At 38.2% G+C, this 26,493-nt stretch overlaps 1 protein-coding gene across 1 annotated transcript; it reads right to left on the bottom strand.

Annotated features, from left to right (window-relative positions):
- Positions 1–238: 238 nt before the first annotated feature.
- Positions 239–26,493, bottom strand: LOC136996712 (transmembrane protein 164-like). The gene is made up of 6 exons (XM_067317550.1): positions 26,029–26,493; positions 18,232–18,281; positions 16,329–16,395; positions 7,009–7,087; positions 1,629–1,729; positions 239–1,234 (listed from the first exon to the last, which is right to left on the bottom strand). The coding sequence occupies exons 1-6, from the start codon at positions 26,491–26,493 to the stop codon at positions 1,028–1,030; spliced, it is 969 nt and encodes a 322-aa protein (XP_067173651.1). The 3' UTR covers positions 239–1,027.

Here is a 26,493-nt window from a genome sequence, read left to right as displayed (position 1 = left end):
AAATCTGTATACAGAGCATATCAGAGCTGTAGAGAGAAAATAATTTAATTTTGTTCCCTCACTAACCACTCTACTGAGGTCAGTGCAGAGCACAGAGCAGGAATGTTTCAAAAGCTAGTAAGTTTAAAAAAAAAATTGGATGTTCACATTGCACTTTGTATCTCTACTCCCGCTCCAATCTAAGCTAAATGTCAATAACCATCTTGTTCAAAGGCAGGTCGGAACAGTGGATGAAATACCTATTTTAGCCTAGATGTTACACGGCTTTTTGAAATAGTTTCAACCTGGTGTTTTTCCAGTCACTCAAAAACATCTCCAAAGCTTTAAGACAAATGGGACCTAGTTGGATATTAATCTACAGCAGCTTATAAATAAAGTAGCCGATTAAAACATAGTTTTTGTTTGCAACAATTTTTGTTGTTACAAATATTGTTGCAACAAGTTATTGTTGTTATTCTCCCATATTTTCAACCAGCTTAATGAAAATACAGTAGAACCTCATTGTTTCACACTTGTCACTGGGAGATTCAGTGTACATTTCTTCACTGTGACCATTTGACAACATTCAAGCACTAAGAGTTAAGCTAGGATGATGTACTTCAAGATATGCTCTGTTCTTATCAGTGATGAGTTATAATTCAGCTTTATCTCCTATTCCGGGATGTAAGTGTACTGATATTTAGTAGAAAAAAAGTCATAAAACGAGGCAGCACTGACACTCTCTTTGCTGGAATGTGGACAGATCCTGGGCCTAATTTTAAAGGGTGGCTTCGCAAGATTCTACTGTAATCTACACAAAATGTATAAAACACGGACCATTTCCAGAATAAGGCCACTAATTTTGCCATTGGCAATTAACAGTGAGAAACAGCAGTTAAAACACTCACTTGATTACAGAGGTGTTTTTGAGGCAATAAACTGTGGGAAGAAGTATAAACACACAGTCCTCTCATCCCTCCTCTTTCTTTTCCAGTAGGAGTATAGGTGTCTCTGCTTCCTGTATGTACCTATTCCCTGAGGAGAAATTTCAGTCTGTTTTCTTAGTGGGGAATCTAAACAAGTCCACGCTACATTTAAAGATGGGGACGGCGCTGTAAAACAGTAGGATTACAAGTTTCCCATGAGTCATAGTCATGACAGTCTGATGTCCAGATGCCCAGATTCGATACCAGCGCCCATAAAAAGGGTCCGAGATGGCTGGGCATAACATGTCGTTCAAATTCACTTCTGTGACCTAGGAAATGGACAACAGATTTATAAATTAGTAACATTTTGTGTTGCGCTGATTCAGACACCTAAAATGGTAATTTTCAAATTACCAGAGTAATCAAAAGTGTTTAGCTGGCAATCCTTTGCTCACCATCAGTAGGCCAGCTTTCAGAAGGAAAGCAGATCTGAAGGCAGTTGCGCATTTAAGAGATGGATTTATACACGTGCATAGCTGATTTATACAAGGTTTTGCCACTACTTGTGAAACATGAGATACAAATGGCCATTAGGACGTGCAATTAAAAATTTGTATTCAAGTAATTTTATCCATGTGAATCTGAACACTTTGAAAAACTAGTGAGTGTTTTTACTTTGAATGTACCTGCAAACTATCCATGTACTAACACACATTTACTTACCAATCCCAGAATCTGCAAGATGCTAAAATGATATACGAACATAAGCCCAGTAGACAGAAGAGCCCACCAGAAATTGGAGAGTGGTTCTGGAGTGTCGATGCCTTGAAAAGAAAGGAATACATTAGTATTCAGCTGAATTACTGTGTCCAAACACTCATGGAAAATCCTCTTTTCTCCTCTAGATGTTGGGGTATCTGGTTTTAGCTGATAACCTAGTGACTACTGTTATAGTAATTAATATTTGAGAACCTTACTTCTTACCTGGAGCATCTGGATCAGTTTCTTCCCTCCTTCTGCTCCAACATTAAAACGTACAGTATATTAGCTCATTAAGCTTGCCTATTTTCCACCAACACCAGTGATTTTCACCTCATTTACCTAATTTTTCCTTCTAACACAGAAGTACTAAATGTATCCAAAAGCAGGTTGTTAATCGTACTCAGACACCTGCTCGTTATGGGAGCTATGACTTTAGCCTGCACAGAACTAACCCAGGTAGTGGCAATTACTGCGCAGTCCTGTACTGGAGTGTGGCTTGATAGCCATTTCCTATTTTATTGTTGGTTGACATCTATTCAAGTAATTTGCACCAATAATGCACAGGAACAGAAAACCTTTATAAAGTAGTCAATCCATTAGTGACAGACCATGCTCTTACGTGAAAATTGCTGTGGAGATACTCTCAAATATACCCTATAAACAATTTTATGTTCAGTAGATATCACAGATGCTGTAAAGTATTTGTCCCCCTCAAATGAAGCAGCAGGTACCACAGTATTTTGGGCCTCTCCTCCTGAAAATGAGTTTTGGCAATTTAGTGAAAAAAACACAATGTCACATGATCTAGAGTTTACCAAAGAAGTAAGAATACTCTAATAAAAGTACCTTCAGATGCAAGACTATTTTTAGAATTAAATAGTCACACATATAGCGAGAACAGAAACAGCTTACAGAGTTGTCAGTCTTACTAACAGACACGTTAATAAGATGTGGGGAAAATATTACTTTCCTTATGACTTTAATAACCTAGGGACACACACACAAAAAAGATGCACACTGTCATGCTGTTCAGACTCTGTAAAAAGCTGTAGACTTTCAGACAACTATAAAAATATACTGTCATTTTTATCTGCCTTTGCCTGCTCTCTGCCCTGTTAGATATTATCAAATGTTGACACGTATATTCATTACTCAAAGGATGCCTTGTGGCAGAGACGGGCATATTCATATTACCCTTCACTAGCTAGCACATTCAGCAATAACCATAAAGATTCAATAGACTTCAGCATAGGCTGTACAAGCCTACTGGAGACTGAGAATAACTATGCACATGTGTAGGTAGCTATGACTACTCACTACACTAAAGCTGGTATGAGTACGCCTATGTACGGTATCTTATGAAGAAAAAGGCAAATAACTCCTTTTCCCTGCTTCACCGCACCACCATTCAGTCATGCATGCTCTCTGTTTTAAAACCACCAGAGGACTGCTTTCTCCATCCTTATTGCCCTTTTACAATCCTTTCCTGCATTTATTTTTCTGTAATTTTGGCTGTCATGCCAGGTAGCTACAGCAAAATCAATGTAATTTAAAGAGAAATTTCTGAAAGTTACAATATTCTTCCCAAAATTACCTACACTTTACATTCTAAAGCAGTAGAGCTATCCATTGTCCACTGAAAATAACATAGCGGCTCCGTTCCTAGTCAGGAAAGAGCAAGAAGTTGGTGGTATACTTGAATGACAGCACACGTATGCACCCCATATATCAATCGCTCTCACTGTGACTTTAATAAACAACAACATTATTGTAATTTCACCCAAAATACAATTGCATACCATGTGTTAGTAACCAACCTGTGATTTGATGCAGCCATGACAAAGAGGAGCAGGGAAGCTACTTTGAAAGCGTAAGGCAGCTTATAAGAGTTCTTTTCCAGTGGGCGGATGAAGGTCAGAGGAAGTGTCTGAACTACAAGCAAAATCCAAAGTTAAAAGTGAACTTGATATGAATAACGGAGTCCTCTGTAGTTAAAGGGAGAAAATTCAGACTCGTCTAATACTTCTAACATACTTAGCAAGTATGATCTAAGAGCTGGGGGGTATCCTGTTTACAAACCAGTACAGAAAGCTTTACTTAAATAGCAATGATATTAATTAAACTCTGCTACCCGAAAACGTCGGTAAGATGGCAGATACATGATACCACCTGACGTATGGTTTTTCATTATAGATAGTGAGAGAGGAAGCAAGTAGCTTTGGTGTCAGAGCTTAAGCGACCACAGCTCTATTACCAAAGTACCAACTTTAAGTGACCTGGTCAAGCTATACATAAACTTTTGTGCTGCCTCCCCAGCTGTAAAGAAAATGTCATTTGACTTGCAAAGTTTTTAGTGTTGTCTTCGCAGTTTTAGGTGCATTTTTAACCTAGATGCAATATACAAAATAATATTTAAATAAGTTAAGCTATCTAAAACAGCTCCCAGGAACTGGCAGAGTAGTGCTATACCATATTTGTTTTCACATGAACTCACCTGGTTGACATTTACTTATGTTATTTCAGAAGTATTCTATAAAGCCTGAGAACAGATGGTACTGGACTAAAGAGGTAAACATTCAGAAAAGCTGGGATTCAGAGACCTTGATATTTGGGGGACAACTTAGGGGCCTACATCGTTTCACTAGGCAACATGTAAAACTCTAAAATAGACAAGCGGTCCTAGCTATGAAACAGGCTTGGAGGAAGAATGCAGTCTTTAAGAGATTAAGTAAATTGCCCAAGATTACAAAGCAGAGCAATGGCATAGTTTGGCTTTGAACCCATGTTTCTCATATCCAGCTCGAACAATCTAGTCAGAGAATCATGTTTCAGCAGACACTTAGGAGAGCTGTTCAGGTTCTTCCAGCTAAGAATTTTGCACTACTACATCCTCTTTTTTTTCCTTGCAAAATTAAAAAAAAAAATAGTTACTCTCACACTCCACAGACTTCTGATCTCACCAAATAATAGAAAATCCCCCTCGCTTGCTAGACTTCACAATCCTGAAAACAACAGTATGATATTCAGTAGTGTCATTATCCAGACATCGAGGGACAAAAAGGAAACAACGACCTCCGCACAGAAACATTTCAGAGCGATCTGGATTCCCACATGTGTTTTGGGATACTAATTTTAAATTCATATCTGGGATATTTTGTGAACGTTTCTCATTAGATAAATAATCGCTACAGATTCTACCTCTCTGCAACAGTGCTATTCAACAGATGACTGTTTAACAGGCCAGGGTGATCTACTTTCCTTAGCACACAGTCTGTTAACAACGGCATACAAAAAGGAAAACTGAGATCCAACTGAGAGGTTGTTTGAACGGCCTGTGGTGGGTTTGTCACAAGCTATTTGCTGCTCACATGGGAAATCAATTTCGATATGTAGCGGTGAGCTTCACCATCTCTCTATTCACTAAGAATCACAGGCACTTCTTATACGGTATGTTAAGCACATTCAAAAAAATTTAATCCGACTGCCAGTCTGGCACTAATCTCATTCTCAGAAACGCTCATGCCCCAGACAGTTGAGACCATTCCAGATCAGGGGCATCCAAGTAGGCTGTATATTTGCTCTTGTGTTGAAATAGCATGGTAATGGATATTTCAGTTTAAACTTTATTATTTCAGTAGCGCTGTTGGGAAGGACTTAATATGGATTCAGGAGATTTGGGTTCATCATCTGCTTCTGCAATAAGAACTCATGTGACCTTAGACAAGTCAAATAGTTAATTCTGTCATCTAGGCAATGGAAGTGTGGCTTTAAAATCTAAAGATCAACAAGGAACAGAGACTACATTTCTTTTATACTTTTTCCCCCATGAAGTCTTGTGCTAGTTCTAGTGTCCTTACTAATTATTTATTTTTATTCAAACTTCTCAAAAAATAGGCTTGTGAAAATCTTTACAGAATTTAACAGAAACTAATACTCTTTTGTATTTCCATCTAAGCATAAGGCAGTAGAAAATTACTCTTCTTTTGATTGCAAGCAGAGATTTATATTTTTCCCCTGCCCAAAATACAACCAAATCACTTTACTCTCTCCATAGTGTGGACAACCTGGGTTTGAATTGTGAATTTTGCACACCCATTTTAACAAAGAGGATGCTGGAGACTTAGCTCCCCCTGCAGTCTAATATGTCTGAACCATACAACGACGCTGTTTGACACTGAAGTGACACTGATACAGAGGCCTCTGATTAAGCATAAAGGATATTCCTGGAACTTCAGGTACATCTGTTCACACATCAGATTGCTCCATATGCTGGAGATCTCAAACTGTAAGAAGGATTATTACCTGAACTCTACTGCTAAGGAGTAGCCACATATTAACTCTTATTCCATACCATTGTGGAATGATGCCATTTGCTCACAGCACAAATATGTGGCTGGCATATTTCACTAACAAGAGACAAACAGAATGATCTCTGAATTACCGTACTTCACTTTTTCTTTGGATCATTTTTTACTTCACTTCACTCAATAGTCAAGAACAAAAAGGAGGTTACAAACTTATAGTATAGTAAGCGCAAAGGATTATAAGTGGCGGCTGCTGCTGTAAAACACAAGAGATTCACCAGAATGAAACAGGCTGAGTTTGTTCTGAGCATGTGCTAAATTGTATCCCACTGCTTGGCATCACATCCCTAGGTTGTCAACTGAAGCTACTGAACATCCAGACCATACATTATGAGCTTCTATTTCCTAAATGAAACAATGCAGCTCTGCTGGACAATGCGGCTGAGGGCACATCAACACTAGAGGGGGACAAAGCATCGCGCTTGAGGAACACGTTCTACATTACCTTCTCAGGGGTGATGATTAGAAAACCCCCTGTCGACGCAATGGTTTAGGATTCCCACACTTACTGCAATATTACAGTAAAGTGAATGCAAGATAGTAATCCTGTTTGAGCAGACAACAAGCAAGCTAGCCTATTTTACTAATGTGTGCCACTACAATTCATTAGAGCTTCAGAATTCCAAGAAATTATCTAACTAGCTGATTAATATTTACCTGGGATCTAATGCTAAAAAGAGATCTTTTCAGCTCAGTTTAAGGTGCAGTACTTCCCAAGAAACATCCAAGAGGGCAAAAGTCTTGAAAACAACATAAGCCTTTGGGCAAAAGACCATCTTTTTATTCCCCTAATTCAGGGCCTGATGCTGTTATCCAGGATGGAACTCCAACATATCACCAGAAGCTATTAAGTAACAACATACAAAAGAGTAATATATACTTTAAGAAAAAGAGCAAAATTTGTGGTAGCCATTAGGCACATCTTGTTCCATTGGGTGGGACGAATTCAACATACAAAGGGCAAAGTGCCAACCTACCTCCTTTCCGCAGCAGATAGAAGGGCACAACATAGAGCATCACATGCTGGATGTAGTAAATTTCCATTTCAAATGGGAGCTGAGGAATAAGGAAAACATTTGTAAATATTTTTCATTATTAACACCTGAATCACAAGGAACCATTTTTAAGAAGGAAAACTGCTCCTCATGCCCCACAAGAATCCCTTCATTTAAGTTCTTCTGTCACTGTGTATATTAACAAAGTGATGACAGACATTAATGGTCAGTGCTTTGAAAACGCAGCTATCTGTACCCGTCCCATCCTCCTTGCCGCTAACACAATACAGTGCTTCTAGCAGAGAATTCGCAAAATTAGCCAGCGGCACAATAAAGGAGGAATAACATAAGATAACATAAGCTTGCTCTCTTCCTTTTCCCAGTTAGCATAAATTACCAACAACAATGCAAAAAAGCAAAGTAATCAAACATCCCCCACATGGCAGCAGCCTATTTACAAAAAAAGTTAACTGCTAGCTTGCAAGTGATAGAAGGCTATAAAGCAGGTATTTTAAAATCATTGTAATGAAAAACAAGTTATTGCTGAGAGAGCCTGTGCAAAAATTTTCAAAAGACCTGATTTAGCAAACTGCACACGTGCAAAACTACTGCGCTTCTCTTAAAACCAATAAAATTCAAAATAGATGAATACCAGTCAATCTTCAAGCTGCAGAAGAATGCATATAAACAAGTTACCTGTTAGCAGATGAGCAATACCTGATTTACCACTAACAACTTTTGAGAAATTACTGTTAGACATTTGTCTGTTTAGTTGAATTCATGTTTCCTCTCACAGGAGGGGTCAGACAGACTGTGCTAAAATAATACTGTTCTAAAATTAACCTGAACCAGAGCCCAACTAATTCTAATTCTAGTTCTGTATGAGTTAGAAAAAGTAATACACTATATCTGAAAGTTATTCCCATCTCCTGTAAGTGTTTTTGTCTATATCCATTTGTTACAAAAAAAAAAAAAAAAAAAGGCTCAAACTAGACCATAACACATTTAAAATTGAACAATGGCAGGAAAAATTCAAATTCAAACTTCAGAATCCAAGTTGTTGTTGCAGTTCACTTAAAAGGCTGAAAAGACATACTTTTCTAATATATTTCAGATGTGAAAATTGGACAATACCCTTACTTGAGTCTGAAATCTCACAGGAATAATGCAAAGCCAAATCATTAGCTTTGGTTTAAACGCAGGCTCATTTTAAATGCTAAAATGCTAAAGTGACTCCGGATGCAAGTATTACTATCATGGCTTGTCTGTTCAAAAAAACAAACAAACAAACAAACAAACAAACAAAAAAAAACACCCAAAACCCCCACAAAAAAAAAAATCTGCATCAGCAGAAGTCAGAGATGGAAACAGTTCAATTTTCTTCCTAAATAAGTCAATAAAGAGCAGGTAAATACTACAGTGATGTTTTAAAGTCTACAATTCTTTTTAATCCAATTTTGAATGTAAAAGCTGTTAAACCCAACAGCTGGATTCCATTAGTCCTGGCATCCGCCAGCTGAATACTTTAAACACTATCAGTGTCCTGATTGCAAACTCCAACATGTTAGCTTACTCTCCCAAGAGCTGGCTGAAACGATCTTCCATACAAGCTGTTGGGTTAATTTGCTCCAAGTATTCTGCATCAAAACATAAAACCAATCAAGATAATAGTATGCAAAAGCAAGAACTTCACAGAGATTCTGAAGTTTCTTCAATATTAATCTTTCTTTTGTCTCCTGTATTACCTGTTGAAAGACACCTAGGGCAAAATAAGGAAATCAAACAAGAAGATTTGAAAAGAGGCTAACGCAGCTTTAGTAATGGAAAAAAATCCCTGTACCTCTCCCAGCTGGAATACGCACACTTCAGAAACAATAGCTCCTAATAGAAACAATACAACACGAGGCACTCGGTCCCTGCCAAGGAGCCTTCTCTAGTATCCTGTGGTTTCATAAGGGCTTCTGCACTCGCCGAGTTGTGAGGGTCAGTTACACAAACATCACACTCAGGACACTTCTGAGAACAGAGTAACAGTTATTTTGCCGCAGTAGTGTGGACAGTAATTTTTTGTGTAAAACAAAATAACATTTTTTTGCTGTGAAAGATTGATTGTTCTGAAGCCCGGCTAATTACGCAAGTGCATTTCCTGGTATGGAACTGACAACGCAGACTTCTCTGTACAGCCAGGCACTCAAGCTGTACAGCCAGGCTACAATAAAGAGAAAAGAACAAACACAAAAGATTAACTGTAAAGTGGTACAGAACAACTGACTCATCCGGCTCTAAAGGTCTGGTGTGTAAATTGTTTTATCAATAAACACTCATTCACAGATAGCAGATAGGTATCTTGAATGTGCAACAAGAATCTGCAAGTGGAGACAACATAGAAAGGATCACCCATCAATCCAGGATTTTAAAAACCTCTTCATGAAAACAAATCAGCAGTTTAGAATGTGATCAAGTTTGAGATATCCAAAAATCAAAGCAACACTTATTCACAGAACACAAAGGAGCTCAGAATACTGCCTCCTGAGTTAATTCATCATCAATTCATTTGATGGTATGCAGCTGCAAAGGCCATGAGGATCTAAATCCAGACTCCAACAAACTAAAGTAGACCCTTGCCACAGGCCCCAACAGACGTGTCTTCTCCCATCAGATGCCTTTGGTGGAACACAGCAGCCACTCTCAAGAGCAACAAGGAATTCCCTAGTAACAGACCAATGTCTTGATGGTATATTTCTTTATCCACACCTGTCCCCACACTCAGAAACATTGAATGTTCATTACCAAGATGGACCACTCTGAAATCTGTATATTAATTTTCAATCTGTTTGCTGACTGTTTGCCCTAAACTCCTCTCTCCCTTGCAGGCTGCTAGCATCACTCTTCCTGCATTTCACCTTGTTTCCCTTCTCAGGGCATTAAAACAAATAAAGGTACAAGACAAAATGACAAATTATCCATTTCTTCTACTAACTCATATTCTAGGCTCTTAACAGTCTAAATGAACACAGAGTACAGGCTGCCCTGTTACTCAAGATAATAGGTTCTTTTCCTTTAAAGGTTCCTACTCGAAGAAAAATCTGTTCATTGTCCAGTCACTGGTTTTAACATTGGTATAAAATCGTGCTATGTTCAAAACACAACCTAATACTGACATACACAATTCTTCAAACAGGCATACAAAATCCAGAGTACGATGTTAGCATATTTTGAAATAAACATTTAGACTATTCAGTTTTTACATTTTCTGATGAAATTTTTGTTAGAAGATATATACGGTGTTTTGTTTTTCCAGGAAGAGTTCAGCTCAAAGTAGCCACATCTGCTGCTTGCCCCCACATCAGCCCAGTATGGTGCAGATTCAAAAGTGCCACATTCCCAGGAGACTTGCTAAGGGCTCACTGGAGACGTACCAAGAATAAATAGTGAGCAGGCAGTAAGTTTTCATCCCAGGAACAGGTAAGTTACGTTCAGCGGTCTAGCTAAACTCTTAGCAGCCACTTCTACTGCTTGTGAGACTGCAGAAAAGAGAAACTATGTGATGAAGGATTAGAACTTGCCTCTGAGCAAGAAAAGTCACAGCCATCAACAGCAGTCCTCTGAGCACGTAACGGATGCCCTAACTTAAACCAGCTATTGCCCTAAGGAAACAATTAGGTCTTTCCATTGACTGCACTAAGATTTAGAAAAAGCTCTTCAAAACTATAGGCTTCTGGGCTGAACTCTATTCGAAGTGCTGATATTTAGATGCGAGTTCCTCCCTGCCCTGCAAAGTGTGGCAACTAGTGTAAACCCACTTCAACTCAGCAGTTGGTTTTCAGTGGAATAGGAGGTTGCTACTTTGCTCTATTTTCTGAAAGCAGTACTCCTCCCTCTGTTAATTATTTATTCCTTGGTTTTATATTTGCAACAACAGCTCAAGCACCGTGTTGTGCAAGAACTCTCCCTCCACCATCCCCTACAAAGACTGCAGGGTATGACAGAAAAAGGGACAAAAGTCATTCAACTCTGCCCTTTTCTATAGCACACCCAGCAGGAAGGCTAGGTGTCTGCATCAACTGGCATTCTGTACCAGTAGCTTTCCTAGACACAGTCAGTAACCCAGATTCATAACTTATAATTAAGGACTAGTTTCCTAGACAGGGTCAGTAATCCACAAATAAACCACAAGCAGATTTTTTAATTTAACCTGAAAAGCAAACCACAGTATATGTGAAATGGGAGATAGGGGCTGTATGTATATGTATGTGTGTTTGTGTGTGTGTGTGTGTGTGTGTGTGTGTGTGTGTGTGTAGCTGTACAATGCAGAAATCATGGGGCAAACAGCTACTAGGCCCATGTAACAGATGTTGGTTACTTCTCAACATACTCAGGATAGCAAATAACTTACTTGGCAGAGGAGAGACAGCTGCCAGAGAAGTTTAGGAGAATGGTCTAAGGACAGACGTGGAAGTCTTTAAAAAGAAAAAAAAATCCAAAACAAAAACACAAGTGGCCTTCAGAAAACAGATTATTTCCAGTCCTGCTAGGACTCATTTCTCAAGCAGACATCCAAACTGGCAAGTAGCCAAGAAGTTGACCAGGGCTCAAGTTACTGTTACACTATTCAGCCAATTTACAGCTCAGGCACCAGTTTGTCCACCTGGCATAGATCAGATAAGGGATTCCCACATACCTGAGTGAGGCAAAAATAAAGATATGCTAATGTTGGCATTAATGTCAACAGCAAAGCCACTTAAAATAAGTGAGTAACAGGGCTGTAGCTAAGTATCAGGCACCCATCTGTGTGACATCTGTGCTAAGGTCAAAACCAGTTTCCCCAGATTTTATTTGCAACAATTCCTTTTCTGATATTTTAGGGGCAGCTTGTTGCATTCAGATTTCCTGCCATACACCTGCTTGTCTGTAACTGATACAAATACATATTGACGAGTGTCATCCCCCCCACCCAAAAAACCCTAATCTCAATTTCAAGTAGGCATCTGCCATCGTCTACACAATCCAGTCAGTAGAGAGAATTATAATATAATCCCTTAAGGTAGCATTAATTGATCAGTTCTATCCAGTTTTATCTAGTTCTCATTTTCAATTAATCCTATGAGGGTGGGCATATATACACAGAGGGAGAGAATCAGAATCTGCATCTGCTACCAAAGGGAAGCGTTAGCATGCACAAGCACAGTCATGAGATTTATAAAGAGAATCTGTTTGTGCTGAAGATTAGTAGAGTTAAGACATGGTGGAACACAGGACTAGGAATAACACCTTGCTACAGGGATGGAGGGGATCAGAAACATAACAAAACAAGAACAACAACTATATTTTTACTAGTGTACAAATGCCAGAAAATCCAGCTAGGGCAAACCCCCAGGATTCCAACTCATGACATACCCAAATGCTGCTAACTTGAGAGGGAATTTTTTTCTTGGCCTGTCACTACACAGGATGAAGCTGACCAAGAAGGTTAGGAAAATGCAGTTGTTCAATGCACTGCTGAGCTCAACGGTATGCGTTTATTTTAACTTTTATTAGTGTTTTCCTTATTTGACCAGTGCTAGATTTGATGTTTATTGTATCTCATAAAAAGGCATCCCAGTCTCCTGGTCACTCAATCTGATCGTACAAACCAGCTTACATGTAATGACTCTAGGGACACAATCAGGCATCCACAGAATTGAGTCCAAGATAGAAGATGTCAGTTTGGTACAATCTCTCAAGGTGATGGGAAGCAACAGTCTCCTGTTTCCTTGATCTCACTGATCTCAGAACTCTCTCCCACCTACCTGCCCAGAAGCATGATCTCCCTCCCCCACTTTTAAATGAGTAGTTGGGTCAGGTGTCCAGCTTCTCATGCTCTTACTTTCTGCCAGACGCTATCTATTACAACTCTTTACAGATGTAACTAGCTATACAAATTTTTTATATCAACCATGTATACAGTAAAATATATGTCTTAAAATATCACAAAACTGAAATAAAAAGTTGAGGCATAAAATGATGACCATTCCTGACTGAGTCAAAAGCTTTTCAGGAAGGCATTACAAATCACAGCAGAGGAGCAGAGAGCATGGACAAATTTATTGCACTTTTTTTGGAACTTCCGACTAAGTGTTAAGAGTTATTCAGTGCTTTCAGGAAAATGTCATTGTAGACAATTGCAATGACAGTTATAGAGCAGAATGCGTGTCTACCAAGAGATAATTTGGGCCAAAGCTGCAGTGCTATAAAACATCACCCATATTATCTTGTGCCAGAAGACACACAGAAAAGAGACCGGCCTAGCAAGCAGCTGTTAAGCCAAAAATATCTTAGAGCTGTATTTATTCCAAAAATATTTTCTCTTGGACATAGTCCTTTGGCTCCTCTACCTCTAGTTAAGGGCAGAATTTTATATAAGTAGTCTGTATTTTTCCTGTTCAATCACTACTGCCCAAATATAAATGAGATCTACTATAATATCAGAGAAAATACAAGCTAATGATTTATTAAAACATTTCAACATTAGTATTTTAACCTTAAAAGGTTACTCCTAAAAATCCGATAGAAATCAGAAAGCTACCTAATTTGAAATATGAAATGAGAAGTATTCAATTATCAAGAAATCATATTTGAATTTTTCATTTAATGCCCTTTCTATTCAGCAGTAACTAGTTTTAGTAAAAACAATTGCAAACTGAAAATAAGCATTTCTAGTATGAAAAAGAATATGTGTAGTTACCAGATTAGGAAGGACAACCTAAATCTTGAAGAAACTCTAGGCTTACGCTACTGAATACACTGAAATCTGAGAATGATGATCAAGCCTTCTGTGCATGTGTGTCTTATGCTGTATGGAAGATTATTTCTAATGTGCAAAAGCCTACAGATGAATGCCATTAATATCCTTTCTCTGGTAACTAAACCCTGTCTCAGTGCAAAGTTTCATAGTCTTAAAGAAGGGAAGGAAGAGATCATGTACAAATCCATAATAAAATCTTCAGTTTTCAGGTCTCCTAGCTACCAGTGTGGCCAATCAACATATCATCCATAAAATTCAATATGGAAGCAGACTTTTATACTTAATCCTACTAAGACTGTCAAGATTTGCAAATGGACAACCACTTGTAAGATCTGCAATGGCAACTTCAGACTCCAGTAATACAGATAAGTAATAATCTTGCTAATAATATAATTAATTCATATGCTATACAGATACAGATATGAACATTTTATCCAGACACCATATATATGTAAGCAGGTAAAGTCAAGAGTGAACACTATCTTAGAAGAAACATTTAAATAACTGCAACAAAAAAAATTCTTGCAAAGAAGTCAAAGGTATCTTTACTTGAAAAAAAATGAGCAAGCATGTGTACATACATACATACGCACCCATACGTGCGTGCATAACAGCTCTTAAAAATAATCCTTAGAAATATTTTATCCGGCTCAGATTCAGGACAACTTTTCTTAGCATTAATTCTTGATAGGTTTGAGTATTACTAAGGACACCAACAGGCTAATTTTTCTTCCAGAAGACAGGAATTTTGTGGCAGTTTTGAAAACTTGGAGGAAGAAACCCTGCTGTGCCTAATTTGGGGGGAGAGCAGGTGACAGACACCAACAACACTGGGCATTTTCCAGGCCTGAGGAATCTCCCATACTCACGTGTACCCATTTCTAGTTGTTTTAGTCTCCCACTACAGCATTTTAACCATGGGCCACATGCTTTCCTTGAAGCTGCTTTCAAAGCCATCATGTTCACTGTCAGTTTAAAGATCAAGGTGGAAACGACAAAGAACTTTGTTCCACACTTCCACTCTCCACGTTATTAACTCTCCACATTGATTTATAAGCACAATCACAAAAAATTCCAAGACTAGTATTTTGGATCCATTCTAGTGACCTGTACCAGGAATTTACAGGCTGGTAAAGTGGACTGTGAATTTTCCTAAAACCAAATATATTTACTTAGCATTCACTTTGATCGTAGGAGGGCTGTTATGTGACTTCACTCAGGAAAAAAGCTTATTGATTGAGGTAAATAACTTGAAGCAAAAAATCTAATTCAAACTATAATCTGTAGGACTAATAGCTCCCACCAGGCTGAAATAAAGACCATATCTATAGCATATTCAAAGGCTTAAATGATGCTGACAGGCATACATCTACTAACAATCTAGCCTGCTTCAGTACCAATAATATCAAAACTTTGGCAGCAGAGATTTCAGCACCAACTATACAACTCGAACCCTGAATATGCCCTTGTATTAGCAGCCTACACAAACTGCATTGCCACATCTTCACTGGTCTTGCTTGCCAAAGTTTCCTAGATTAAACCTACCCTGGTTACGATACGATGCCACGGCTACATTCCTGAATGCACTGCTGCCACCCTACAAAAGAGCTTAGACTTTTGAATTAACCTAATCATGTGAAAGATATAAACTACTTTTTTTCATTAACTTTTTTTCCCCCATAATCAATTTACCCTGTAAAACACAAGGACAAAAGGTAGGGCAGTGTAGCAACCGACCTCCAAAAGAAGTCACGCTTGACAGCTCCATCTCACAACTTAGCCATTCTACAGTCTAACCTTCTTTTTACACTTAAATTTTATTTATAGTTTTACATGCACCTGCTTGAAAAGAAACTAGTTCTTCAGTTTCAAGCATTCAATACCATTGTCTCAAACACCGTCAAAATACTTACAAAGAAAAAACTGCATTTCAGAAAGCAGTTTGTTTGCTCCAGCAATGTAGAAGAAACACCTTTTAGAGAGCTTTACAAAAAGGACTGGGATGAAGAAAGGCAGCTACTTGCAAGTGTTAGTAATCTGACTACCATATTCAAAGTGGCAAGTTCTTCATAGTAAAAGAAGCAACTCAGTGATAATCTAGTACTTCAGAAAGATCTTAGCAAAAGAGCTAACTTACCTGCTTTGAGTGAAACACTCTCATCCCATCATTTTCTCAGTGTCTTAGATATCTCTTCAATACACAAATCCAGCAGGTATTTATAGATCACTCAGATTCATTATGCAAACAGTATGTATCCTGCTGAATTTAATTAAGAGGGAGGAAATATTTGCAGAAACAAAGATATGGGAATAAAGAAGTTTTCCATGGCCAGTGAATTTACATGCAGCAAGAAATTTTAACTGTCAGAACTTGCTTAGTATTTTAGAAGTATACCTCCTAAACCAAATCTGTGTCATTTAGCCACCTCTAAAGACAGCTCAAGCAAGGGTCAAGCACGTTTCTAGAGAAAGCATTGTAGAAACACACACAAGAGAAGGAAAGGTATAGTACACTCACCAGACGCGTGTTAACAACAGGAAACAGCAATGCCAAGAGGGCCCCATTTAACATATGCATCTGTAACCTTAGAAGAGAGATGAGACATTATTTTCACAGATTGGAAATGAAATGCAAATTTTTTTATGTAGTATGTCATATGTATATGTTATGTATAGTTATGTAGTATTTTATGTAGTATGTCTTTCATAAATGGTAGCAAGAGATTTGAGAAAATTCTGCTGGCTTGAATTTGAATAAAGCCACTGTTAACTGCAATAACCAGGATAAAAACTCTCTTTAAATAAACATTTAAATAATTTCCTGAAGTAGGACTGCTTTCTAGAATGAACTTTGGATTCCTAGAAGGTTTGGACTGCCTGTTCATATTAATCCTATTCATGGTCCAGGCTGCTAAATGGTTGAAATTGTGCTGTTCATTTTGCTTTCAGAGCTTAAAATAGATATTTGACGAAGTTTTTACTTCCATCCAACTCCATAAACGTACGTGACATCAAACTAAAGCTTCAGGAATTTGGAAGAAGTCTGATTTTTGAGTCACTTAAATAAAAGAAGAATTATATTTGTCAAGATGCAACAGTGAATCCCAAGAGAAGAACAGGGAAAGAAAGTAGTATTTAACTTACAGTGCTGTATTTCGTACAGCTTTCAGTCCTCTCTCCCTGAACCACTGTTGCATCAGGCGCACACAGAAGTAAGGTCAGAACTGTTTAAGTTTACTTTATATAAGAGATAAAGTAAGGCATAAAATTCATTATACAACCACTGCCTGTCATAAACTCTATTAAAAATTACAAAGTTTGTAAGTAAATTGGGGGGGGGGGAAAAGAAAAGAAAAAAGGTATTACAATTCCAAAACAGTTCTTCAAATGTCATTTATACGTCAGGACCTCAGAAAACAGAAAGGCTCATTCTGAAGAAGAACAAATACTGCAGCCTCTGCCCTGCAACCAGGCCTTTGCAAATGCATAGTAACTCCAGGATTTCCTAGACACCAGACTTACTTTGCACGCTCTCTGAGATGAAGAGGCACTAGTACTGTATCTCTGTACTCAGCCTACTCCCTGCCCAAATAAGGAGCAGCAGGGAAAAGTTGCAGCCAGACAGTAGCACCTCCAACACAATTCATGAGGCATGCCCCCAGCATCATATTTTCCAGTCACTGCCTAGACCAAGACAAGAAAGAGACGAGTGAACTGTCATGGTGGCAACTACAGCCATTCCTGATTATCATTCTGTCTGGGAAGTCCCATGACCCTCCCCACAACATGACTAGTGGTACCCCTATCACACAATGCACGTGAGAGAGCGCCTTTGAGAACAAGAACTCTAAGACCCTATAGGCACAAACCTGTTAAAAGTATGGGCTGTTTACTGGACTCTACTGCACTAGTCCATTAGACCACTTCCTAAAATTAGTAACGATAAGCAATATTATAGAAAAGATTGCACACATTTGAGAAATAGCCAAATCAGTAAGAATTTGCTTTAACTATTTAACTTATCTCCACATTTTAAAAAATAGACCCATACTGTACATATGGCCTTCCATGAAGATCAGCTACTAGTTTTCAGTGAAGATAATCAGAAAGTACAAGGCACATGACATAAATTAAACAAGCCCATAGGTTAATCTGCAGAAGGACACCTGTGCTCTCATCAACTAATGGATGTTGTTAGTGAGACCAAAGCCACCACCAGTACAAAAGAAACAAGGGTAAGTGGACTCAGCACCCACAATTGAAGCCATGATCCTTTTCAAGGTCTCATCTTTCAGTCCAACCAGTATGTCTTTCTGACTAAGGGCTGGATGCATATCTTAATATTTTATGACTTAAGCCATGATCAACTTCTAAAGCACATCATGCAAGTAGATAGAAATGTAGCAAGGACAAGGCATTACCTGAGAAGAATCATTGCAACCCGGCATGGAGGACAGGCAAGAAGAAAAATCTGAAACATTAGGAAAAAAAAAAAAAGAAAGAAATTAATGATACAATCTTATTTAAACTCTATTTTGTACATCTTTCTTCCCCAGTTTTGTATGTCACAGATCATTTCTAACTAGAAGGACTGTTTTACAGCAGAGCTGCAAAAGACTAAAAATCATGAACAAATTAAAAGGTCTAACATTACCTACATATACAAGGATTTAAGCAGTATGAGCAGCATCTAGGATTCAGCTTCTGCCAGTTCCTAAGAAGCAAGTCAAACTCTAGTCCATTTGAAATTCTGTCATTATTAAATATATATATATATATATTTAGATATAGATATATCTAACTCTCTCTCAGGGCTTTTTGTAAAGCAGATTACTGTATTACCAATCACTTAGATCTTCAAGAGCTGGGTCCTGCACTGCTGAGGCAAAGGAGAGCTTTGTCATCATAAATGCTTGGTATTCAGCACAGCAGTGACCTTATCATGACCGGAGGATATCTCAGTATCCGTTCTATGGATAACCTTAGTAGTCATCTTTAAATACGCCTGTTGCCTTATTTCCATAGAGTATTTTTGAAGTACTGTTTAAATTTCACCAGTAATTAACTAGCTATTTCCTAAGATGAAAAGTAACATAATGCAGTGTGAGCAGCATATATTTGTTTCTTTTTATAGGCCAGACTCCTGTCATAAATACAACCTGGTTTAAATCTTTATGTAATAAAATATTGTTGATTAGCAACAGTCTCCCATCCAACTTTCAAGGATAACCGTCATCCTTTGATACTGTTGTCCAAACCTCTCACAGCAACTTAAAACACTTCATATCAGCAAGTTTTACTCAGAATACAAAGAAAAAAAATGCGCAAGTGTTCAGTGCTAAATCCTCCCCCCCCTCCCCCCGCCATTTTTCTTTAATATTGCCCACTACTGGGAGGAAGGGGTGGGGGGGAAAATCGTACCTAGTCTGCTCTGTGAAAGTATTTCAGTGAAAAATGGATCATGCTTTTTTCTTTGTTTCTAAAAGAAGTGCACAATAGATTATTTCATTGTCAGGCTACTAGTCAAATCATTAAATCCCTTCAAGTGAGAATATCTGAAGAACATATCTGCTTTGGGGACAAGTTGGATAAATTCAACAAACATATTTCTTTGAAGTGCTACAGGGCCTACCTGGCCAGGTAACTGATAGATGTTCAAATTAATTACTATCAGGTCATGTACTTGCTACAGCAACAATAGAAAGGTTGAAGCCTGGATCATTCTATTCAGCCCTTGTGTCTAAAAGGGCCTGTTATTACCATATGAATAAATGTGCACATTTCAAATATTTTATTTCCAGTGCAGGTTCCTAATATACAGCCATTTATTTCTCTAATCAACTTGTATGTTTTAATTCAAGTCCATCAGTCTCAATAACAGTTTAGAATGTACACACACTCACAGGAAAAAAAAAAAACTTTTTCCTTAGTCGTACAGAACTCTACAGTCTTCTATTTAAAAAGCAAGGCATTTCAACTCATCAAGGAAGGTTAAAGAGTAAGCGAACACAATGGACGCATGATGACAATCTGCTAGTTGAGGCTTTCTTTGCAAAGGCAAAGAAAAAAAAAAAGTATATACCACAAAATCTTATGTGAGGTCTATATATCACCTTACACATTAAGGCCCATATGGCTTCTGGGAAAAGTGTCCAACGCTTACTAATTACATTTCATTATTCCATCATTTGATATTTTTGCAACAGACTGTCTACTAACTAGACTAAAGTTCCTTCAGCTGTGGAGTATATCCCTTCTGTGGTGGACCATAAAATTTTCCCTTCTGTGGGGACCATAAAAGTTTTCTACAGGTCTTTTATAATACCTAGTTTTTCCCATGCTCTTTGTATATATTAGTCAAACTTTTTAAACATTCCATGAGATAAGGCACTTAGAGTCCTACTAGTTTATTTGAAGCTTTAAATTCAGGTATCTTATGATTTCCTTACATTCATAAGTATGACAGAAGAGAGGTGTTACATTAGAAGCATTGTTCATACTTAAATGAAGAAAATTCTACTCCTCCAGTACATATTTTTTTTCTTTTTATCTCCTACATCTTAAAAAAATATATATTTTTTTTCTCTGTGTACACAAAATAATCAAAACAGAAATGTGTCTTAATCACACCAGTCATTTATTTTTCTGACTGCAGAGCACTCCAATTACTGAACAGCAGAGGAAAATAAACTAGAGTACAACTCTATGTACCAGCTGAATCTTAATGTACCAGCTGAATTTCACCATTGTGGTGAAACAATAGCAAGTATTTAAAAAGTATGGTCGTAATAGTTACAAAGATTGAGACGAACACATCAGCCTAATCAAAAATACTTTACTGCCTCAGAGACAGGCAAAAAAGAGAAAAGGATTCACAGCTGCTCATTTTCAGGTCAGCTCTACAGCAACACACACAGTTTCAGGATTTGTGATGGCAAAAGAAATATTTACTATTTTGAGCATGCAAGTCCCTCTGTTATGAGGGATCTTTCAGAAAAATGTGTTTGACTTCCATTTTTGGAAAGGATAGCAGGGAATTTAACTAGAATGTTTATGTTAAAACTTAAAGACAGTGGAATAGATCTTCAAATGTTTCAGCTTTAGCAATTTAATATCAAGCACTCTCTCTCTAAATACCTACTTTCCATGATAAATAAACCTCACCACCTCTTAAAAGGAATGCTTTACAGACCCCTTGTATCAGATTTACAAAAGATTATTTCACAGAGTACATTTAAACATTAGAGAGCATTATCATTCAGCTCACATAGTAATTAGCAGCCTGAAAATATCTAGTTCACAGCAGACACTCATAAGCTCTAACATACTGAGTGTTCACATGCTCATCCCGTAATAATATTACATTTCACTTTCATCCTGGAAACACCATCCTTAGCCTTTAGGTAGAAAACAGCCAAGTCTTATAAACTGAACAATATCATATTAAGTTAGTGACATGGCTGTGAAGAGTACCCAGCTTCTGTTTTCCTGGTGAAACTCTGAAGGTTTTACTTGCTCAGACTAGCAGAGACAATAGCCCCCATCCTAGCTGATACGTTGCAGACACAAGACAACATCTCTTTGAAAGTACACTGAAGGAGGCTCTTCCACACACGTTTTTATCTGATCATCATTGCATACATTCAAGGCAGAATAGCTAAACTTTCAATTTGGAAAAAAGCTAAGAAACAACCTCAGTATCCCTCCTCATTTTGCCAGATGTGTTACCCATTACATTTTTGCATGTTACAAAGGAAAAGAAGGACAAAAGAATTAACTGGAAGCCCAAAATGTACAAAGTAACATTTTAGAGAGGAAAAATAAGCTATAAAACATCCATTGTTTGACATGCTGAATTCTGGGCACAGTTCTAGTCATTCCCTTCCCTCTCACTTCTATACACACACCACTGAAAATACAGCAGATTTGGGAAAGGGTTACAGAAGTCAACAAGAATGATCAAAATATACTGAATAGCTTCTATACATGGATCAACTTAACACATCAAGAATCTTCAACCTGAAAAAGATTTTGGGTGATGGGAGTGAGAGAAAGAGAAGATACAAAATCATGTGTGGTCTTAGGACTTGTTATCTGCGCGTTTCCTTAATGTGGGCACAGCACTGCGAGTCAGGATGCTTGAGAGACAGAAAGTAGCGTTTCAATCTTTCACCAGCACAGGATCAGGAGATTCGGAGATTCTTTTCAAGTAATAAACTACAAAGAAATTCAAAACACTGGTAAATCTGCAAACTGAAGTTCACTTCAAGCCTGAGGACCCAGAATAAAACAGAAGTCAGAAAGCCAGTCAAATTCCTAGTTGCTCTGCAAGGCCATAAATATCGTCCATCCCCATGGGAAATATTTCTGGCATGAAGAACTGCACGACCAGCACTCCCTCTGCACAAGCCCAAATACAAAGGTCACACCAGAACACATGATGGGTCAGCAGGGCTGTTATAAGTTGTAGACTGTAAGGAAGAGGCAGATTGCACTGCCTAACTATTCGTCTACTGAGAGGAGACCTGAAAGAGACTAAACTCATGGTTGCATTGAACCAACCCAAGAATCAGCCTATTCCACATTCCATTTCTTGAGCCATGCACCAAGAAAGAGGAGAAAGCTCCAAGTGATATCTGTAGGTCTGGGACAGACTGCAAAGAAGGAAAAAGATATTTTCCCCCCTGCAGTAATATGCTTAAAAATTTTCTAGAGTGAACATATACGTGATCCAGTCGCTCAGTATTTGATGGAGTTTCCAAGAAATACCATGTCTGAGTTCCTTAAACATCAGAGATCATTATTTTCTTAAATCTAATTTATTAGTCACCTGCATTACTGTGGTAGGTAGTAGAGCCTGTATGTAAAAGGACTATTCTGAAGACCATATCAAGATAATATTGCATGAGTTCATTCAGGAAAACTCCTGTAATCACAAACAGGATCACGTGAGAGACTACAGAGCTGCACAGGGATCAAAAGACAGAAACATCATGACCTAGAGCAAAACGTTTCTTCCTTTGGACTTAGATGCACTGTTCTCTCTACGAAGTAAACAGAGCAAAGTCTATAAGGATTCACACCACTGTTAAGTGAGGTCAATGGAACATTTCTTTCCCTTGTGTATCAATCCTCTCCTCCCATGCAAAAAGCACAGAGAGATGAAAGGCAGTCTTCACTATTCCTATGGTAATGTATGAGAGGAGGCATTCTGTAGGACTTCAAAATTACTTTCAACTCTTCATTTGTCAACTAATCCAAAAGGAATATTTTGCAAAGTATGCCTTCCCTACCTTTAATTTCCTGGCAGCACTGGCAAGATAGCGATATGTAGCTATCACAAAGTATTACATTTGCCCTCCACAAATTCCTGTTAAGTTCCTTCCCTTTTAATCACTGGAAGCAAGCATAACCACTCAAAGGAAATAAGCAACTGGGAAAAACAGGTATTTTTTTTTATAAATTCATTTTTAGAAGTCAGAATTTACAAAAAAATACTCCTTGACATTGCAATAATATCTCTAGGTAGAAGTCAAAAATAACATTCATGGAAAAAAGGCTAGATATCCACTGAAATAAAGTGGTATTTTGCAGCAGGTTTAGGGGCTTTGATTGATTCTATCAGTTTTCCTAGGGGCAAAAATATTAAAATGCATCCACATCTCAGAAGTGTGAAAAAAAAATCTAATATTGGAACAAACACCTAAAATTCACAGAAGACTGCAACTTTATGAAACCACAATGAACTATGTTAACATTAACCTGACGGCTCACTTAATACGAACTAATTTTCTAATCTGCATGCACTACGGTAACCCCTAATAGTATTTTCACTTCTTGCACTTTAAAGCATTACTTATGCTGCAATTATCAGATCAATTTTGAGATATCAGAGGTTTCCATTATTTGATTTTTCCAGTTCATACAGAAATAATTTTATTCAAACAATCTTTCACAGTTTGCAAATCTAGACTTCAGCAATGCGCAAGCGCACCAGTATGAGTTGGAAAGAGGTGAAGAACACAGTCAGACACACCTAGTTTTCTATTTTCCATTTAACTGTATTGCCAGATTGGACATGGTAAGAAAGGAAAGGAATTGGGGGGCAGGGGGGGAGGTTATTTGTTTGTTTGTTTGTTTTTTAATCCAGCGGTGCCTCTTTAGTACATTTGCTATGAATCACTTTTGGTGGAGGGGAAAAAAAAAGGCCATGATGCAAGCAGATTTTCCTAAATCAGCATTATTACAACCCCAGCATACTCAGATGTTGAGAGAAACTCAAACTTCAAGATGTAAATGTCCCAATATGTTGCCAGGCTACTACCTAGAGTAGCTAAAATTTACTACTTTATTTCTGCAGCTCTTGCATAACTTATGTTTTCCATGTTATGGAAACTATTAGGCTCGCTGGCCTCCATAACAGGGTCCGACCCGAGGTTCCTGCTGAGGCAGAAGTTCGAAGTCAGACTGGAGAGAAATAAAATTTAGTGATACACGTGCGGTAATTACAGCTCGAGCTGGGGGCCTCTGAAGAGGGACCCCGAACAAAGAAATCTCTGGGCAATTATACCCTTACAATCTAAATTCCCCACCCCTTAAGAGATAGTTTGGACCAATAGTAATAGTTAGGTCTGGGTTCTTCCCCTTCTTCCTTGGGCCCCTTCATTGTCTCTAGGCAGGCTGTTTCTTTTCTTATCTTCAAGGTTGGCTACTCCTGCTGTCCATGTAACTTCTTTATCCCTCCAGCTTGAACCGGCTCTGGGGCCCCCTTTTACTTATCTAGGTAAAAATTCACAGCCCGAGGCCTAAGGCTTCAGCAAATTTAGCTACTAATGCTAAGCAAGTTATGCTAAGCAATTAATTCTAGACAGCTTCAGTCCAATATTCTCTAACATCCACTTCATTACCAATACTGACTAATTGATTGCACAGCTATTGTTACCACTTTATGGGCAGCAAGTGTCCTATAGTCCTATGAGCTAACGTTGCATCACTGCTAAGGAATTTACATACCCTACTAATTAAGTTCTGGAACAGCAAGTTAATCGCTGTAAATGTCTTGAATATTTCTGTAAGGAGCTTGGTTTTCCCCTCTTAAAAGGATACCCATCTTCCTTAGACCTCTGGTACAACAAGAAAAAATGTTACCGTTCCTTTTTCAGGAAATACTCTCCAGGAGTGAAAGTAAGAACTGGCTTGATCTGATATAGCCTAGATCAGTTGCCTCAGATCCTTTGCCTTCTGCAAAGGGAGACTGAGAGTAAGAACTACATTGGTTTGATTTTTATTTGTTATTGCTCTTAGACAGATGTTTTTATTATGGCAGCTTTTATGAAAGTCTTTTTGACATTCTTTTATTAATTTTTGAGCTTAAATTTTGTAAATTGTCCAGTGTTGAGGCTAGAGCATTAGAGAAATTAAACAGAATAATAAAGGAGTTTGGGAGATGTCAAAAATAATTAGTCTCAGTGAAGGTGACTTCTAGATACATGTACAGGACTATTGGAAAATATAGCTCGTATCACAGATATCACAGTTCAATAATTGTTTATGAGTATTTCCATTATTCCAACAGCTACACAAACTGTATATTAAAGTGCATCTGCAAGCTAGACACAAGTCATTAAGTTACACAGTGTATCCACAGGTATTCAGCCAGCCCGGTTATTTCATCCCACAGACAAATGTGACACAGGTAACACTGATTTCTTTACCATTCGGCTTTTAAAATTAGAAAGTCAAAATCAAAATTCTGCACAAGCAGTAATTCACTTCTTCAACAACTTCACAAAACACATTTGCATCCCTGAAAAAAGCTTACCTGAAAAACTTACCTGTGAACTGCATAGGTCCTTTAGCAATAGCCTGCTTTCATTAAGTTTGGTGAATTGGTAAATTGGTAAATTTTACCACTACTGTCACTGGAAACAGCATTTTCTATTTTTGAAGCAATAATCAGGTAAAGGTAACTAATGAGAGTTTTTATCTTTTGCCTTTCCAAGCAGGAAGTCTGACATTAGTATTTTCATTTGACTTTTGTTTCTTCAGAGATTTCAGTTCAGCCAGTTAAAAACTAAATCAGTATTAAAATGTTTATATCAATTCTTGACATTTGTACCCTTGCTATGCACTTTTGGTCCACAACTGACTACATAAAAATACTGCTTTGCAAGTATAAAGCTAAAGCAAACTTCCTGGTAATCACACATGGGCCTTACCTGTGTCATAGTGACCACATGACATGGATTCAGCAGGTAAATGACAGTCTTGGTAGCAAACTTGAACCCCACCTCCAGTCCAAAGACAAGACAGAGAGCCACCAGTAGCAGGTTTTTGCCCAAGCTCTCCTGCTTAGCCTGGGGCTGCTGTAGCAGATGACCCTCCAGCTCCCTGAAATGCAGCTGCCTCAGCTTCCACAAGGACAGAAGGATCTCCACAAAACCCACACTGAGGAAGACCAAGCTCTCCAGCAGACGCTGCTGCCCGGAGAGAAAGGCAGCACATTCTGGCCCTCCATTGCCAGCAAAGTTGGGGTCCACCCCCCCGTACAGCCAGCCCAGGAGGTTACGGAGGCTGTAACGGGACATGGTGGGATAGTGCCTCTTCTCCTCCCCGTCACCATCTGGCAACAGGTAGGAGCAAGATGGAATCAAAGCCAAAACGCTGTCGGGCTGACGAAACAT

Source organism: Apteryx mantelli, unplaced genomic scaffold (genome assembly GCF_036417845.1).
Source record: "Apteryx mantelli isolate bAptMan1 unplaced genomic scaffold, bAptMan1.hap1 HAP1_SCAFFOLD_68, whole genome shotgun sequence".
In the NCBI taxonomy this organism is placed as follows: Eukaryota; Metazoa; Chordata; class Aves; order Apterygiformes; family Apterygidae; genus Apteryx; species Apteryx mantelli.
This window is presented reverse-complemented; position numbering and strand designations above follow the sequence as displayed.

Bases quoted from the DNA above. Each gene is read 5' to 3' on its own strand.
- LOC136996712 (XM_067317550.1), bottom strand. From the start codon at position 26,493: ATGTTTCGTCAGCCCGACAGCGTTTTGGCTTTGATTCCATCTTGCTCC. The intron at 16,396-18,231 runs GTAATGCCTTGT...CTCTCTTCTAAG, and splicing joins GTTGCAATGATTCTTCTCAG to GTTACAGATGCATATGTTAA. The intron at 7,088-16,328 runs GTGAGTGTACTA...CTTATTCCTCAG, and splicing joins CTGTTGTTAACACGCGTCTG to CTCCCATTTGAAATGGAAAT.